The sequence below is a fragment of the Stegostoma tigrinum genome, chromosome 15 (assembly GCF_030684315.1).
Source record: "Stegostoma tigrinum isolate sSteTig4 chromosome 15, sSteTig4.hap1, whole genome shotgun sequence".
In the NCBI taxonomy this organism is placed as follows: Eukaryota; Metazoa; Chordata; class Chondrichthyes; order Orectolobiformes; family Stegostomatidae; genus Stegostoma; species Stegostoma tigrinum.
The window spans coordinates 72791356-72809694 of NC_081368.1; the positions used below are offsets into that span (position 1 = coordinate 72791356).

At 41.5% G+C, this 18339-nt stretch overlaps 1 protein-coding gene across 6 annotated transcripts in view; it reads right to left on the reverse strand.

Annotated features, from left to right (window-relative positions):
- Window positions 1–18339, reverse strand: part of LOC125458709 (gamma-aminobutyric acid receptor subunit alpha-3-like) — a 287238-nt gene that overhangs the window by 142481 nt on the left and 126418 nt on the right. For 4 of the 6 annotated variants that reach the window (XM_059651519.1, XM_048544196.2, XM_048544197.2 and 1 more), the window contains one exon: window positions 6110–6177. The exons of the other annotated variants lie outside the window; for them this stretch is intronic. In XM_059651519.1, the coding sequence (XP_059507502.1) occupies window positions 6110–6177 (68 nt within the window). The remainder of the gene's footprint in view (window positions 1–6109; window positions 6178–18339) is intronic. 6 annotated transcript variants of the gene reach the window in all.

Genomic DNA, 18339 nt, shown 5'->3' on the forward strand with positions numbered 1-18339 from the left:
CAAAGACTGTAGATCTTAACATTTCTAGGACGAGAGTAACCCTGCTCATATATTCACAAAGCAATAACTTTGACAGTGCTGAAATTAAATTTAGATCAGGCATCATTCATTTTTCAATTTCTGAACTGTGATCGAAGGTAATCAGACATAAAAAGCATATGTTAATTAATTAACCCAAAGGGCTCTCAGGAAGAGGTTTTCTCAAGTTGGTATTTTTATTTGTAAAAGAACAGGTGTCCCCAAGTTTTAGGATTGAATCAATGGCAATACCACAGGAATATTAAGAGTGAGGGGAACATGGAGATAAAATAGATGGCAGGAGAGCTTTTTTTTTGCAAGTAGGAGCCCCAGTGCTGTTCAGAATCCTGAAATGTTGCAGCATAGTAACAAGCTGGAGGACAGTGTAGCTAGGTTTGAGGGCTTGGTTTTCAATCCATGGAGGCTCATTAATTAGCCTCCAAGTCAGAGTAATGCAATTAGAAGAGGTATACTCCGAAATGAACTGCAGACATTTCTCATTTAATGAACAACGTCAAACCTGGATATTATTTTTATCCAGACACTGAAACTGTAAGACAAATTGATTCTCTGATGAAGGGTCCAGGCCCGAAACTTCAGCTTTTGTGCTCTTAAGATGCTGCTTAGCTTGCTGTGTTCATCCAGCTTCACACTTTGTTATCTCAGATTCTCCAGCATCTGCAGTTCCCATTATCTCAGATAAATTGATGAAACTGGCTGTTTGAGCACTCCAGAAGTGATAATCACATTGTACACAGATCCTTGAAAGTTGCCACCCAGGTTGACAGGGCTGTTAAGAAGGCATACAGTGCTTTTATTAATAGAGGGATCGAGTTCCGGAACCAAGAGGTTATGCTGCAGCTGTACAAAACGCTGGTGTGGCCACACTTGGAGCATTGCGTACAGTTCTGGTCACCACATTATAAAAAGGATGTGGAAGCTTTGGAAAGGTTGCAGAGGAGATTTACTAGGATGTTGCCTGGTATGGAGGGAAGGTCTTACGAGGAAAGGCTGAGGGACTTGAGGCTGTTTTCGTTAGAGAGAAGGTTGAGAGGTGACTTAATTGAGACATATAAAATAATCAGAGGGTTAGATAGGGTGGATAGGGAGAGCCTTTTTCCTAGGATGGTGATGACGAGCACGAGGGGGCACAGCTTTAAATTGAGGGGTGAAAGATAGAGGCCAGATGTCAGAGGTAGTTTCTTTACTCAGAGAGTAGTAAGGGAATGGAATGCTTTGCCTGCAACGGTAGTAGATTTGCCAACTTTAGGTACATTTAAGTCGTCATTGGACAAGCATATGAACATACACGGAATAGTGTAGGTTAGATGGGCTTAAGATCGGTATGACAGGTCGGCACAACATCGAGGGCCGAAGGGCCTGTACTGTGCTGTAATGTTCTATGTTCTATGTATTTTTCAAAACATTCCTGTCCAATGCTGTTCATCAAGGCTTTTTCTAGAGGAAACATATTAAGCACAGACAAGTCTTATCAGTCCAACCACAGCTATTGCTGATGTTCGGGACTGGAGGAAGAAGGGAGGCTGTTGTGTTATAAGTAGAGACACTACTCATCTTGCTAACTGGACACCCTCTTTAAGTGCAGTGATCTAGACAAAGTCATACAGACTCAGACTTTAATTGTCATTGATTGGCACCTTCTCATCTCTAACTGAAGGATTAATAATATTCAACAATAAAGTTAGCCCGGGGCTTACGATGAAATAAAATGACAATGTGGCAAGTTGGTACAGTTAAATGTGAGGAGACCAGGTAAAAACAGGAATCGAAACAACATCAATAAGGATTTAAGACCTTTGCCCTCCGAGGAGATTCTGGGTACATTTAAAAAATCAACCCTGGGAGGTTGGGTAAAGATTTGGATTCCCAAGTAGCATAACTCATCCTGGATGATTTATTATGAGATATAAATCTGGTATTAGTGTACAGTTGAATGAAATCCTGTGATGTGCCATTTGGAATAATTCATTTTAGAAATTGCTCTGTGACATTTATGTCTTAGCTGCGCTGAATAGTGAAAGGAAATCCACTGGATATCTGCAAGTGAAAATGAGGAAAGGTTTTGATCATTTGCGTGGTGGGCTGGAGGCTGAAGTGGTTTATCATGGTTGACATGTATGGCAAATAATTGGGATTGGAGTATGTCTGTGTGTAGATGTGATACGCTATTCCTCTGGCACACACTATCATAATGACATTACATGGACTGATGAGAGACTGAAACTGAATGTAGGAACTGCCCACCTGCATCTCTCCTCAAATTTGTGGCTGAGATGCTAACAACCAAACTAGTTGTCAATATGCTGTCCTGGCTCAGTGGCCTAAAGATTTTCCTATAATGTGTTGTTCAGAGCTTCAGCCACTATGGCCTACCCACTCTGATTTCTGTGTCTTGTCCTGCACAATTCAAATCCCTCATTGCCTCTTCCCACTGCAGCATGCTCATGAAGCTTCAGTCAACTGACAGATGTTGAGTTCACATCATGTATATTCTTGGATGCGCTCCACTAATGAGCATAAGGATCTTATATGCTGCATTTGGCGGTGATGCCCAACAATTAGTTAGATAAAAGCATAATACTGTTTGTAACAATCAAACTCATTGTAATCCAATCACATTCAATCTGTCCATTCATTGTCAGCAGCCTATCTCTTAACCCTGTGTAGCTTTAATGCAAAACCTGTAAATCTAATCAGTCCTAAAGTCCTTCCCAAAATCTTAAAGTGTGACATCTATAATTTCATAAAGAAGGATAAAATAGGTCACACTTAAAATTTATGTAGAGCACAGGAATTCCTTATGAGGTAGATGGAGACCTACGAGTCTTCAGAGACCAGATAGCAAGTACAGCCAACTGAGGGACTGAAAGTGCTCTCATTCTGTCCCTCATCACATCTTGTGTGATGCATAAAACATAATGTTCAAGACACCTTGCCTCAGTGTTGAGCACCATGACCTTACAGTGCCAGGGCCCTAGGTTTGATTCCATTCTCAGATGACTGTCTGTGTGGAGTTTTCACATTCTTCCCATGTCTATGTGGGTTTCCTTGAGTTGGTCCAGTTTCTTTCCAAGGTTTAAAGATGTGCAAGTTATAGACAACCCATGCTAAATTGCCCACAATGTCCAGGGATGTGTAGGTTAGGTCAGTTGGCAATTGGAAATGCAGTGTTACAGGGACAGGGTAGGGGAGTGGGTCTGAGTGGGTGGCTCTTCAGAGATGCGGTGTGAACTTGATGAACCGAATGGCCTGCTTACGTCACATTATAGATCAAGAAATCCAATTATTGTTCATGGAAAAGGTCAAAGTTTGATAGGATGTAAAGGTTTTGAACTGAGGGGGAATTCAATGTATTTTTAATAAAATGGCATTGGGCAACTAATTGTAGGAAAATCTAGAGTAGTCAAAGTCTTCCAGAAAGGGAACAGTGAAAGTGCTGGGCCAACGAGTTCCCACAAATTTTCAAATCATAGATGATAGAATCCCTACAGTATGGAAACAGGTCATTTGGTCCATCAAGTCCACATCAGCCCTCCAAAGGGCATTCCACCCAGACCTAAACTGTTTCCTATCCCTATAGTCCTGCATTTCCCATGGCAAATCCACTAATGCCTGTACATCCCTGGATACTATGGTCACCTTAGGATGGCCAATCCACCTAACCTGTACATCTTTGCACTGTAGGAGGAAACCAGAGCACCTGGAGGAAACTCATGCAGACACAGGAGAATGTGCAAACTCCACACAGACAGTTGCCCAGGGGTGGAATTGAATCCACAGCCCTGACACTGTAAGACAGCAGTACTAACCACTGAGCCACCATGCCATTGAAGACTGGGCCAAAAAAAATTCCAAAAAAGCCCTGAATATTGGAGGATTGTAGTGGATTAATTAGGGGAAAAAAGGGATGCTACTGGTAGATGCCCAGAATACTGAGGGTAGATATCCAGGGTGGAGGAGTCAATTAGTAAGGGACACAGATTCAAGGTGCAGGGATGGGTGGTGCAGAATTTGAAAGAGGTGTGTGAGGCATTTTTTTTTACAGAAACAGTGTGATGACTGCCTGGAACATTCTGCCAGAGGTAATGGTGGAAGCAGACACACAACAGCATTCAAGCAGCACCTGGATGAATACATGACTAGGAAGGAAATAGAGGGATATGGATCCTGTACGTGAAGACAGTTTTAATATGGAAAGGCAAATCATCTCAGTGTAGGTTTAGAGGGCCAAAGGGCCTGTTCCTGTGCTGTTTTGTTCTTTGTTCTTATATCTTAGAAAGTGCAGGGGTTTACTTAAAAAAAAATAAATTAAGAGAGCAAAGAGAGAGACGGTGAAAAGACACAGGCGGCCAAAATAAAGGTATTTTACCTAAAAGGTACTTTGTAAGAATATTAAGGAAAAGAGGATAACTAGGATCCACTGTATGTGGACCTGAAGACATAGCTGAGATTTTGCATGGGTACTTTGCATTTTCAGAATTTCCCTGAAGAACAGTCAAAATATTAACTCAGCAGGTTTGGCAGCATCTATGAAGGAAAAAAACAGAGCTAATGTTTCGGTTCTGGTGACCCTTCCTCAGAACCAAGTGTTCTGAGGAAGGGTCACCAGAACCAAAATGTTAACTCTGTTTTTCCTTCACAGATGCTGCCAGACCTGCTAAGCTTTTCCAGCAACTTTGATTTTGTTCCTAATTCACAGCATCCACACATCTTTCAGTTTTTATTCAAAATATTAACTGTTTCTCCAAAGATGTTGCCAGACCTGCTTGTGTTTGTCTTGTGTTCTCTTTTTGTTTCAGATTTCCAGCATTTTCAGTATTTTGCCTTTGTTCAACACGTAAGCTGGAGTTGTTTCCCCTAGAACAGAGATGGCTGAGAGGAGGATGTGATTGTGATGTATAAAATAGGGTGCACAAATGGAATATTCTTTCCCCTTAGTGGCGGGCTGAATAACCAGGGAACGCAGAACTAAGGTAAGGTGCAGGAGATTTAGAGGGGGCATTTAAGGAAAAATATCTTTTCCTTTAAGAATCCATGCATGACACTTTTCATGGTGAGAGCATTACCAGTGAGAAAGATGGATTTCTGGAAACACCATATGTCATTTACCTTAAAATAATTCCTGAAAGAAACATTTCAGGCAGTAATTTTTTTTTGGATGGAAATAAAATCCTTTCCGTATTCCCATCCTTATCTTTACAAAACAGCCTCTTAAATCTGTCCCAGTTATGCTTCTAGGCAACAAATTGCTTGAAATTTTGCAGCCTCCAATTCTTCTAAGGAGCTCATTTAAGGTAACAACTGGTCCATTCAGAACTAACTACAGTAGTATAACTGTAAAATTGTCTTTCTCAGTTTTTATGTTGCTATTAGTAATTTGTTGGTTTTGTTTCCGACAATTTTTGGTACAATGCACTTTGGGCATATTTTACATTTGACAATAATTCTCACCATTGAATGAAAATAAACAAATCCCCTCTGAATCAGATCTGAGCATTAACTTTTTAAACCATTGATTTACTCTGTCAAAACTAGAATATTCACAGTAAAGACCAGCCCATCCTACAGGAAATCTGGGCTGGCATCATCATCCAGACACAGGAAATTTGGGGCAAGCTGGTCGCCCAGACACAGGAAACGTGGGAATGTTCTGAGAACCTGAAAAATGGCTGGATGCAACTACAGTCCAGAGTCCACCAGAGCCAGGGTGCACGTGTACCAATTCCCACGTCACCATCTTTTCACTCTATTTGCAAACTCACTCTGTTTGCGAGATGCACAATCCCATCCTTTCACGGCATCACCCCCATTCTGTCTGACATACACCCCAAATTCCTCGCCACATCCCCAGCTGTGTGAAATATATCTCCATCCTCTCATAGCACCCTCTCAATTATGTCTGAGACACATATCCATCTTTTGTTTCACCCCACCCCATTCTGTCTGAGAGACACATACCCCCATCTTCTCACCCCTCCACCATTCAGTCTGAGAGACATATACCCCCAACTTCTCATTCCACAGTTCTACCATTCAACGAGACCAGAGGTCTATTTTCTCATGAACTCACCATGTCTGTGTCAGACACTGGCCCAAAGCTTGTAACATAGATGTCTGTTTTAACTTCAGTCACACTTTCTGTGAGGGAAAAAATGGAGAAACATTTTGAAAGTAAAGGTAACTGGAGCACATTTTTCTTTAACATTAAAAACATCAATCTTGATGAGTCATTTAAACTTCCAACATAGTCCAGGACAGAAACAAGATGAACAGCAGGTTTTGCCTGACAGCAAAACATCCAACTGAGAGTACGGGGGGATTGGACAATTAGTCAGTAGATTCCTGTTATTACACAGTGTGTCTTCTATATTAATACTGCTTTGCTGCTGTCATCATTTGTAGCCCCCTATATCAATACTTCTCTTTTATTTCACAGGATGTGGGCACCCTGGCTCAACCAGTATGCATTGCCCATCTTTAATTACTCTTGGTAAAGTGACAGTGACCCACTACACTGTTAATATCATACAATCATTGAGTCAATGACATACGAGGACACTATTCAGTTTATGACCCCAAAAGCCCCCACACAAGGTTGAAGTTCTGAAGACTTTTCCACTCCTAGGCGAATCTCAAACTAAGGGGATATGTTATAGAAGAAAGGGACACTCATTTAGAGTGATATGCAAAGGAATCTTGCCTTAATAAAGGCAGTGAATGTCTGGAATTCTCAACTGCAGAGAGTAAGTCATAGGATCCCTACAGTGTGGAAACAGGCCCTTCGGCCTAACAAATCCACACTAAACCTCAGAGCATCCCACACAGATCCATCCTCCTGTAACCCATGTAATCTACACATCCCTGAACACTACTGGGCAATTTAGCATGGCCAATTCACCTAGCCCATACATCTTTGGACTGTTGGAGGAAACTGGAGCACCCAGAGGGATCTCATGCAGACACAGGGAGAATGTGCAAACTCCGCACAGACAGTCACCCGGGGGTAGAATCAAACCCTGAGCCCTGGCGCTGTGAGGCACTAGTGCTAACCACTGTGCCACCATGAACTGGACTAGACCGCTGAAACTATGAAAAGGAGAGATACATAGATTTTTGAAATATTGCAGCAATAGAGGTCAATGGTGACCTGGAATGAAAGAGGTGTTGAGAACTGGAGCAGAACAGACATGATCTTTTAGAATGGGCAGTCCTGATGGATGAATGGTCTATCCTTGCTCCTACGTCTTATTGTTTTAAGAAATCCTTATCTGCCCAAGAGAAAAAAAATTATAAGTTCAACATCTCTGGTAAGGTTAACTCATTCTCCATCCATAATTGCCCTTAAGAAGGCAGTTCATACCCACAATGCTGTTTGAAAGGGAATTCCAGGATTTTGACCCATTGTCACTGAAGAAATGGTAATATGTTTCCAAGTCAGGACAGTGAGGACTTTGCAGTTGATGGAATTCCAATGTATATGCTGTGCTTGTCCTTCTAAATGGTAGAAGCTGCAGGATTGGGAAGTAGCTTAAAAAGTCTTGAGGAGTTGCTGCACTGCATCTTGTAGATAGTGTACACATGGGCTACTGAGCATTAGTGGTGTAGGGAGTGGTTGTTAAGAAGTAGTATTCCACCAATCAAATGGTCGTGGATGGTGTCAAACCTTGTCAGTACTGTTGGAGTTGTACTCATCCAGGCAAGGTATTCCATCACATTCCTGACTTGTGCCTTATAGAAGGTGGATAGATGGTGCGAAGGCAGGTGCTGAGCTACTTCCTGCAGGATTTCTGACCTATAATTAACCATCGTATTTATATGGCTCATCCAGTTGAGTTTCTGGTCAAAGGGTAACCACAGGATGTTGATTTATTTCATCGTGTGGTTTTCTACCCATAATCATATATTTATGTACAAGATAAACTAGTTGAAGAAAAGGCAAGATCAAGAATTGTTTTCAGGCATGGGTTTCTTTCTAACACTGTTTATTACATATTAAACCCAAATATTCAGTTCTAATTCTACAGTTATTATTCTTAAAAGACAATTTTGTAAACTAACATCCAGTGCTAGTCTGTCTACTTCATTTGCATCACAGCATATTTCTCTCTATCAACCTTTCAATCTTTCACATGAGTGAAGCCAATGAACTACTTCAATCAACAATTTGTTTAAAACTTACCCATACTATGGTATTTATACACACTGAGGTGTAGCCCTGTGACGTGATCACAAGATTGCTCTAGGCTCTATAAACCCTTATGCAAATTTCTTCCCCAAGCTTTTCTTTTTACACCCATCGTTAACTGGTCATATTATGCTGCAGCTCTACAAAACCCTGGTGAGACCACACTTAAAATATTGTGTCCAGTTCTGGTTGCCCTATTATAGGAAAGATGTGGAGGCTTTGGAGAGGGTGCAAGGGAGGTTTACCAGGATGCTGCCTGGACTGGAGGGCTTGTCTTACGAGGAGAGGTTGACTGAGCTCGGACTTTTCTCTCTGGAGAGAAGGAGGAAGAGGGTAGACCTGACCAAGGTGTACAAGGTAATGAGAGGCATGGATAGAGTCGATAGCCAGAGACTTTTCCCTAGGGCAGGATTGACTGCCACGAGGGGTCATAGTTTTAAGGTGGTAGGAGGAAGGTATAGAGGAGATGTCAGAGGGAGGTTCTTCACCCCGAGAGTTGTGAGCGCATGGAATACTTTGCCAGTGGAATTCGTGGAAGCAGAGACATTAGTGACATTTAAGCGACTGCTGGACATGCACATAGACAGCAGTGAATTGAGGGGAATGTAGGTTAGGTTATTTTATTTTTGGATTAGGATTAATCCACGGCACAACATCATGGGCTGAAGGGCCTGTACTGTGCTGTACTTTTCTATGTTCTACGTTCTATCTATTCTCAAATGAATTGTCTCGATTACTTCTTTTTATAGCATTTACTATGATTTAGTCTTTACATTTTATGTCCTACTCCTGTCCCAGACTAGGACTTGGTTTGTGTTGTACATGTGTCAGCCTGGTCTTGGATATACAAGGTATAAAAACACTTTCAAGTAAAGTTGCTAAGGCTTCTCTCTCTCTCTGCTGGCTCCCATTAAATTGGCAAAACTTGGTGAAGTGTCTGAATTTGATGTAACTGAAGGAATGTGTGGGCAAGTCGGGTTGTTTTTTCTTTCTTGTCATTAGTACCTACTTCAGACGATGCTGTTTGCCTAAAGTTAACTGTTTCCTGTATCAGGAAACTTCTTCCACGACAACATTGGCTTGTTGTTAAAGAATCTTCTCCAAGACATGAATATCTATGTTGGCATGGGAATGGTTCGGATTGTTGCTTGGTGTGTTCTTTAGACTGTAACACATCTTTGAAAAGTTACCTCTCTTCCTACAATGAAGAGATTTTTCATGTAAAGCCAATCAATTTTGTCATCACTGATGTGGGATTTTTAGAATCATTTCTTCATCAAGATATGACACATCACAGCATCAGATTTCCCACATGTTTGCACATGTGAAACATCATTCATGTGTGAGGTTTGTAATAACTTGGCTGATCCCTGGCTTAGCATCAACATACAGAAGGATCTAGGTCTACAGGTCCACTGTTCCCTGCAAGTGGCAACACAAGTAAATAAGTTAGTCAAGAAGGCATGTGGCACGCCCGCCTTCATCAAGTGTGGCATAGAGTATAAGAATTGGCAAGTCATGTTGCACCTGTCTGGAACTTTAGTTGGCCACTTTTGGAATATTGTGTACAGTTCTGGTCACCATGTTACAGGAAGGGTGTGGAAGCATTGGAAAGCGTACAGAAATGGTTTAACAAGATATTGCCTGGTTTGGAGGGTATTAGTTATGAGGAGAGATTGAACAAACTTGATTTGTCTTCATTGGAATGGTGAAAGATGAGGGGTGACCTGATAGAAGTTCATAAAATTATGAGAGGCATGAAGCATCAAAGTCTTTGTCCCAGGGTTGGAAATGTCAATTGCTAGGAGACATAGTTTTAAGTAAAAGGGGATTAATGTAAAGGAAACATGACAGGCAAGTTTTTCATTCCCCCAGAGAGGGTGGTTAGTGCCTGTAATGCACTGCCAGACGATATGGTGGAGGTGAGTATAATAATAACATTTAAGAGGCATCTTGACTGATTTATGAATAGGGAAGGAATAGAGGGATACACATCACATAGAGGCAAGGGTTTAGAAAGGGCATCATGTGTTGGTGCAGTCTTGGTCGGCTGAAAGGTCTGCTCCTATTCTGTACTGTTCTTTGCTCGTTAATCTGTATAGCCACCTTTACATAATACCCCTTAATAGCTTTGTTTGACGTGAACTTATCCACATTGAAAATTTATAATTGATTTAACATCAAATGCCTTTTACAGAATTGAGTTCCAACCTACTATCACTGTATAGGCATTTCTTAATGATATTCTGAAAGATCTGGCTCCAGTCTTCAAGATATGCTCATGACATTAGGCTACCTAGCCAGTGGAAATAGGTAAATGAGAGAAATCTTGCACTGAATTTTCCCTGCAATTTGTTGGAATGGAGGGATGGATGGGAAATGTGAAGAACAGGTTAGAGGTGCCAAGCAAATTTTGACCAATGGCATCATGCCAGTTTTCTCATGGTACACTGATCTGTGCTGGCAGCCCACTCACCCGCAGCAGGATGCCAATTAGGTTGCTGAGTGAATTATTGAATTATTGGCACCTTTCACACTGTCTGTCAATGTTGGCAATGTCATACAGAGCTCTTGCTGTGCCAGCCTTCCAGCAGTGTAGATAACGCATCCTCGCAGCAGTAGGTGGGAGCAAAGTACGAATGAGATGGCAGTGCCACAGCTGCCCAGGTCCCAGTCTCACCAGCGAGTGTGGATCTCCTGGAGACTGATGTCTCTGATGACCGAACTACTGCAGTGCCAGATACTCTCCTCGGGCTTATGGACCCTTAAGGACTCCCCTCAAACCCTGCTGCCTAGTGCTCAGCAGCATTCTCAGTGATATAACGGACACTAAAATAATGCCCAAACCCCTCCAAATCCCCACAATACATCATTTTTAATTGGATGATATTAGCAGGTTTCCTCTGCATGTGGCTACTAAACTGATGGGTGCATGATTGGGACCAGAAATCATCCCAATTTCTGAAGCCTTGTATTCGCTCTAGAAAATGACAATGTTATCAAGGAGAATACTGAGATACAGTCTACTAAACTAGGTGGGATTGAGGTTCACAAGGAAGAGGTATTAGAAATCCTTCAGATGGTGAAGATAGATAAGTCCCCTGGGCCGGATGGGATTTATCCTCGGATCCTCTGGGAAGCCAGGGAGGAGATTGCCAAGCCCTTGGCATTGATCTTTAACTCATCATTGTCTACAGGAATAGTGCCTGATGACTGGAGGAGAGCAAATGTGGTTCCCCTGTTCAAGAAGGGGAGTAGAGACAACCCTGGTAATTATAGACCAATGAGCCTTACCTCAGTTGTTGGTAAAGTGTTGGAAAATGTTATAAGGGATAGGATTTATAATCATCTAGAAAAGAATAAATTGATTAGGGATAGTCAGCACGGTTTTGTGAAGGGAAGGTCATGCCTCACAAACCTTACTGAGTTCTTTGAGAAAGTGACCAAACAGGTAGATGAGAGTAAACCGGTTGATGTGGTGTATATGGATTTCAGCAAGGCGTTCGATAAGGTTCCCCACAATAGGCTATTGTACAAAATGCGGAGGAATGGAATTGTGGGAGACATAGCAGTTTGGATCGGAAATTGACTAGCTGAAAGAAGACAGAGGGTGGTGGTTGATGGGAAATGTTCATCCTGGAGACCAGTTACTATTGGTGTACCGCAAGGGTCGGTCTTGGGTCCACTGCTGTTTGTCATTTTTATAAATGACTTGGATGAGGGCGTAGAAGGATGGGTTAGTAAATTTGCAGACGACGCTAAGGTCAGTGGAGTTATGGATAGTGATGAAGGATGCTGTAGGTTGCAGAGAGACATTGATAAGCTGCGGAGCTGGGCTGAGAGGTGGCAAATGGAGTTTAATGCAGACAAGTGTGAGGTGATGCACTTTGGTAGGAGTAACCAGAAGGCAAAGTACAGGGCTAATGGTAAGATTCTTAGTAGTGTCGATGAGCAGAGAGATCTTGGTGTCCATGTACACAGATCCTTGAAAGTTGCCACCCAGGTTGACAGGGCTGTTAAGAAGGCATACAGTGTTTCAGCTTTTATTAATAGAGGGATCGAGTTGTGGAACCAAGAGATTATGCTGTAGCTGTACAAAACTCTGGTGCGACTGCACTTGGAGTATTGTGTACAGCTCTGGTCACCACATTATAAGAAGGATGTGGAAGCTTTGGAAAGGGTGCGGAGAAGATTTACTAGGATGTTGCCTGGTATGGAGGGAAGGTCTTACGAGGAAAGGCTGGGGACTTGAGGCTGTTTTCATTAGAGAGAAGAAGGTTGAGAGGTGACTTAATTGAAACATATAAAATAATCAGAGGATTAGATAGGGTGGATAGGGAGAGCCTTTTTCCTAGGATGGTGACGGCGAGCACAAGGGGGCATAGCTTTAAATTGAGGGGTGAAAGATATAGGACAGATGTCAGAGGTAGTTTCTTTACTCAGAGAGTAGTCAGGGAATGGAATGCTTTGCCTGCAACAGTCGTAGATTTGCCAAATTTAAGCACATTTAAGTCATCATTGGATAGGCATATGGACGTACATGGAATAGTGTAGGTTAGATGGGCTTGAGATCGGTATGTCAGGTCGGCACAACATTGAGGGCCGAAGGGCCTGTACTGTGCTGTAATGTTCTAAAAAAAAATTCCGCCCACTCTTCGGCAAACATCATTCAAATCATCTCCTGACTGTCTATATTCTTGATATTCTCTCTTTTCCTATATTCCGCAGATTTCTCATCCACTTGGTTAGACTTTGACAAGGAGACTGAGTTGAGCATCAATAACTGGGGGTAGGTGTGGATCTGGATTGAGATGCTTTTCGGAGGGTTGGCATGAATTTGATAAGCTGAATGGCCTGCTTCTATACTGCACGGATTCTATGATTTTAATATTGATACTCAGAGTACCACTGTGCCTGATTTTGCATCAAGAGTTAACTGAGTATCACTTTACTTGGGCGAGGTGGAGCAAGAATTTTTATACCTGTTTCACCATTGCCATGAACCACTGGGGTTCACAGCAGGGAAACCCCCCCATAGCCTCTGTCCTGTCTAGGTTTCCCATTACTCCTGCAGCCTGAAAACTAAGGCCCAAAAATGCAATAGGTGTTTTTGAGAATTCAAACTTGTCACTGAGGGTCAACCCAGCATTTCTGTCACTTCCTCGAGCCTCTCCGCACCCTGCCATCATATTGGACTTCAGTGGAGCTGTGGATTTGAATGTATTGCGCAATGTTCTCTCATGTATTAGAAATTTTCGGCTAACAACTCTGAAATGGAGAGAGGTTAAAGCAATTAAATTCGTAAGTTAAGAATGTGAGTAACAGTTCAGAACCTTCATCCAGAAGAAGTTGCAAGAAGGTAGGGTATGCGCCTAGCTTTGTTGAAGACTGGTGTTTGTCATCTTAGTAGGTTATTATCTATGGGCATTATCTCAGTTTGCATTGGTTTGTTCAAGTGCATCAAGTTGACACAAATTCAAATAAATTCATTTAGTTCGGGAGCTGACAATGTAGCCAAGCAGCACATACAACTTTTCAAAGGAGGCCCTTCCTGAATATTGCTTGTGTAAACTCCTTATCCAGCTCTTTCTACTGAGGGGTGAAAAAACATTACAGGATGACCCAAATGATTCAGTTGAAAATATTCTGCTGCTATAAAAAAACAGCAAAATGTAACAACCTTTACAAACAGAGCAACAGAATATTGAAGATTATAACAGAATTCACGGCATAAACTGATGTTGGGGAACCATAGCTACTGAGTTCATCCATAACAACAGATATCTGTCACAAAAGCAATAGCTCTGTTACTAGAAGTTACACAGGAGGCCTCAATTCATCGTTGTCTGCTCCTTCCATATACAAAAGGTCCAGAGAAACCAGAGCAGCCTCCTGCCTGGCCATTTTTTTACTCCAACTCATGTACTATGACAATGCAGTCATAGCTTTACTCAGACGTTATTGAAAGATTTATGACTAGATTTGAACTATACACAAACATGATAAATTTCCTCTAACACCAGGAATAAGCTTAGTACTGAATACAAACTTTAACTGGGAAACAACAACCTTCACATAATCCTCTTCATGTAGTAAAATATTGAAAATTGCTTCACAGAAGTGTAATCCCATGGGAAATTACCATAGAAATAAAGGGAGGAACAATGTCTGAATATCCTGTCTGCTGCGGGTCAACCATACTTCCTTCTTGCCTGCCTTCCCAGAAATGGTTGATTTCTATTCCAACTAATGTACATAACACTTGCTGCTCTCCCAAGTATCCTTCTCTTCCTTTTATAAGTCAGTAAGAAGTCAGGACACCAGGGCACAGTTTTACATGGCAAATAGTGGCAAGCCAATGACTCTTACAATTAGTTTTCAAAACATTTGATATTCAATGCTGGTTTCAGCAAAATGTGATGTTCATTATGACAACTGCTTTAAACTAACTTCTGCCATTAATGACTGGTCATTCAGAGAGACTAGAGTGCTAAATAACATCACGGAGACTGCAGTTAATCTTAATTGGCATTATCTTCAATTTTATATGAAGGATACAGAGCATAGTCTAGATTTTATTTAGAGATAAAACTGCCATAAGATAGTTTAGAATGAGGACAAATATATTATCCATCATGCCTTTAGCTGTGAGTATCTGAGGGGGAGGGACTGATGAGCTGAAGCGAAGGCTGTTTTATTGTAAGTAGTATAAAGGATGTTATATCTCTAAATCATCATCTTGCTGTGAGATCTTAGTCACTTATTTTGCAAATTCAGTCCCAATTTTGAGCTGAAACCTTTTCTCTTACTTGTTTCATCCGACCTGGCGAGGGCACTTTCTAAAGAGCTAGAAAGAAAATGAATAACATCCAAGAAAAATTCCAGCTCTTAGATAAAAATCTGTCAAAAAAGAACAGGATGCAAATGAAAACGAGTCTCAAGTTCAGGGTTTTGATGAACTGGTCCAATTTCACATTTGCACATTAAATGTTATTTTTCCCCCCCTTTCATTACCTATTTGGTTTTTGTTTCAGTGATTTCTATTATTATTCTCTATCACAACAAGATTTGAAATTTACAGTGCAGTTCAGGCATGTTAGATTACACTGTCAAGTTACACACAGACACGCTTTCACTTACCTGTGGTATTAATGAGAAAGGAGTGGATAAATTAATTTTCCAGATATTCCCTTTTGCAAGTTTTGAATGCTTAGCTCCAGGTGACTTGCATATTTTATAAGAATGTCCTGTAACTCTCTAACCAACAAGGGATTTCCTTTGTCCCATATTTAATGAGACAGCCTGACTGATCATCAGAATCTCCAGGAACAGTTTGAATGCTTCAGGCGGACCGGAACTGAAGCAGAGCTGACACATTGATATTGTTCAATCAACCTGTTCACATACCTCTGGAGAAAAACTAGGATATGAACCCAATCCTCCTGGCCTACATTGTGTTACAAGAGCCCTTAGCTAAAATGAACTGTAGGCTTTAGATAGTAATCCCCACCCCGTTAAGACTGCCCCACAACATTCAACCATTAATGTACATATACATCCAGATCTGTGCTCTTGCATGCCCTTTACAATAGCACATTTTATATTATGCTGTCTTTCCTTGTTATTCCTACAAAAATGTATCACTCCACACCTTTCCACATTAAAACTTCATCAGCCACCTATCCATACACTCCACCAACCTGTCAATCTCATTTCAAAGTTCCACACGATCCTCCTCACAGTTTGCCTAGTATGGAGGGTGCTAGCTATGAAGAAAGGTTCAGTAGATTAGGATTATTTTCATTAGAAAGACAGAGATTGATGGGGGACCTGACTGAGGTCTACAAAATCATGAAGGGTAGAGACAAGGTGGATAGCAAGAAGCTTTTTCCCACAGTGGGGGATTCAATTACCAGGGGTCATGAGTTCAAAGTGAGAGGAGGAAAGTTTATGGGAGATGTGCGTGGAAAGTTATTTACGCAGAGGGTGGTGGGTGCCTGGGACGTGTTGCCAGTGGAGGTGGTAGATGCAGACATGATAGTGTCTTTTTAGATGTATCTGGACAGGTACATGGATGGGCAGGAAGCAAAGGGATCTTAGAAAATAGATGACAGTTTTAGACAGAGGATCTCGATCGGCGCAGACTTGGAGGGCCGAAGGGCCTGTTCCTGTGCTGTAATTTTCTTTGTTTTTCTTTGTTCTTTGTTCTTTACTATTCACCCAACTTAGTGTTGTTCACAAACTTTGAAATTGTCCTCTGCACACCGAGAAGTGGATCATTTAAATATACCAGGAAATCCAGGGTTTGAATATTGACCCCAGCAACTCCTCTACAAACCTTCTTCCAGCCCTAAAAACATCCATTAACCATTACTCTCTGTCAAAACATTAATGTTTTTATCCCTCAGCCAACTTTGTACCCATGTTTCTACTCTCCCTTATGTTCTATGACCTATTGCTTTCTTTATAAGTTTGTTGTGTAGTACTGACTCAAACACTTTCTGAAGGTCCGTGTACACTACATCAACAATGCTGTCCTCATCAATCCTCTCCACTTCCACTTTACAACACTCTAGGAGGATGAGGTTGTTGACTTGCTCACCGAACTGACTTGTTTTTGTTCAGGCATTTTGTCACCACGTTGGGTGACATTATCAATGGAGCCTCCGATGAAGTGATGCTATTTTACTCCGCTTGGAATTTATACTGTCTGGTCAGTTATGGTGAGGACTGTCATTTCTGGTTTTGATCTGTATGGCTTTATACATGTGTTCCAATTGTATATGTTTGTTAATTGAAGCATGGGTGGAGAACCATGCCGCTAGGAATTCCCATGCATATCTGTGTTTGGCTTGGGCTGCTATGGTTACTTTGTCCCAGTTAAACTGATGGCCTTCATTGTCTGAACGTACAGATACTAAGGAGATAGAATAGTGTAGGTTAGATGGGCTTGAGATCGGTATGACAGGTCGGCACAACACCGAGGGCCAAAGGGCCTGTACTGTGCTGTAATGTTCTATGTTCTATGTTCTGTGTTCTATGATATATTAATGAAGGCCATCAGTTCTTTTCCTCATCAAGGTTTTTTCCTCAGGTAGGGAGTCCAAAACTAGGTATAACGTGAGAGGGGAAAAATAGGACTAGATCAGTTTAGGATATCTGGTTGGCGCAGTTGAGTTGAACCAAAGGATTTTTTTCTTTCCAAATAACTCTATGACTCTATCCAAAATAAAAACAAAGTACTGGAGAAACTCAGCAACTCTGGCAGCATCTGTAGACAGAGGAATAGAGTTAATGTTTGAAGTCCAAAGACTCTTCTTTGAAACATTCAGATGCTGCTGGGCACATTATGTTTCTCTTTTCTGTTTCAGTTTTCTGCATTTATTACTGCCTTTCCTTGAGCCAGGTCTCTGTCATTGTTACATCCTCATCCCACATGAGGATCTGTGCCTGTAACTCTCCAGTCATATAAACTATACTCCAGTTAACACTGATTTCATTACAGTCGCATTCACGGGAACTTCACCTATTAACTTTCTATTCTTTTTTGTGCACTTGGTATTATTTTCTAATATCATCTCTGGTATCCAATATTCAGCTGAGCCAGTTTAATCCTTCCCCAACCATAAAATATTGACGCCTTGTGTTCCAGAACTAGACTCACCCAAGCTAAGCCAGAACATTGGAATCTCCCGACAATATGGAAAAATGATCAGGTATGTCCTATATGCAAAAAGCAGGACGAATCCAAATTGGCCAATTATCACCTGATGAAGGGTCCTGACCCAAAACATCAACTCTCCTGCTCCTCTGAAGCTGCCTGATCTCCTGCGTTCCTCCAATTCCACATTACATTGACTCTACCACCCCATTAGTCTACTCTTAATTACCTGTGAAGTGGCCCAGAAGTTATAAGTGATGATAAAGTGATGGAATGATGTCTCAGTCAAAGTCAGAGTTTACAGAAGTGTCATCAACAGTCTTATCAGTAATAAACTGATCAGTGACCCCAGTTTGGATTCAGCCAGGGCCAGTCAGGTCCTGGCCCCATTACACCTTTGGACAAAATAGCTGAATTCCAGAGAAGAGGTGAGCATGAGAGTGACTGCCCTCGA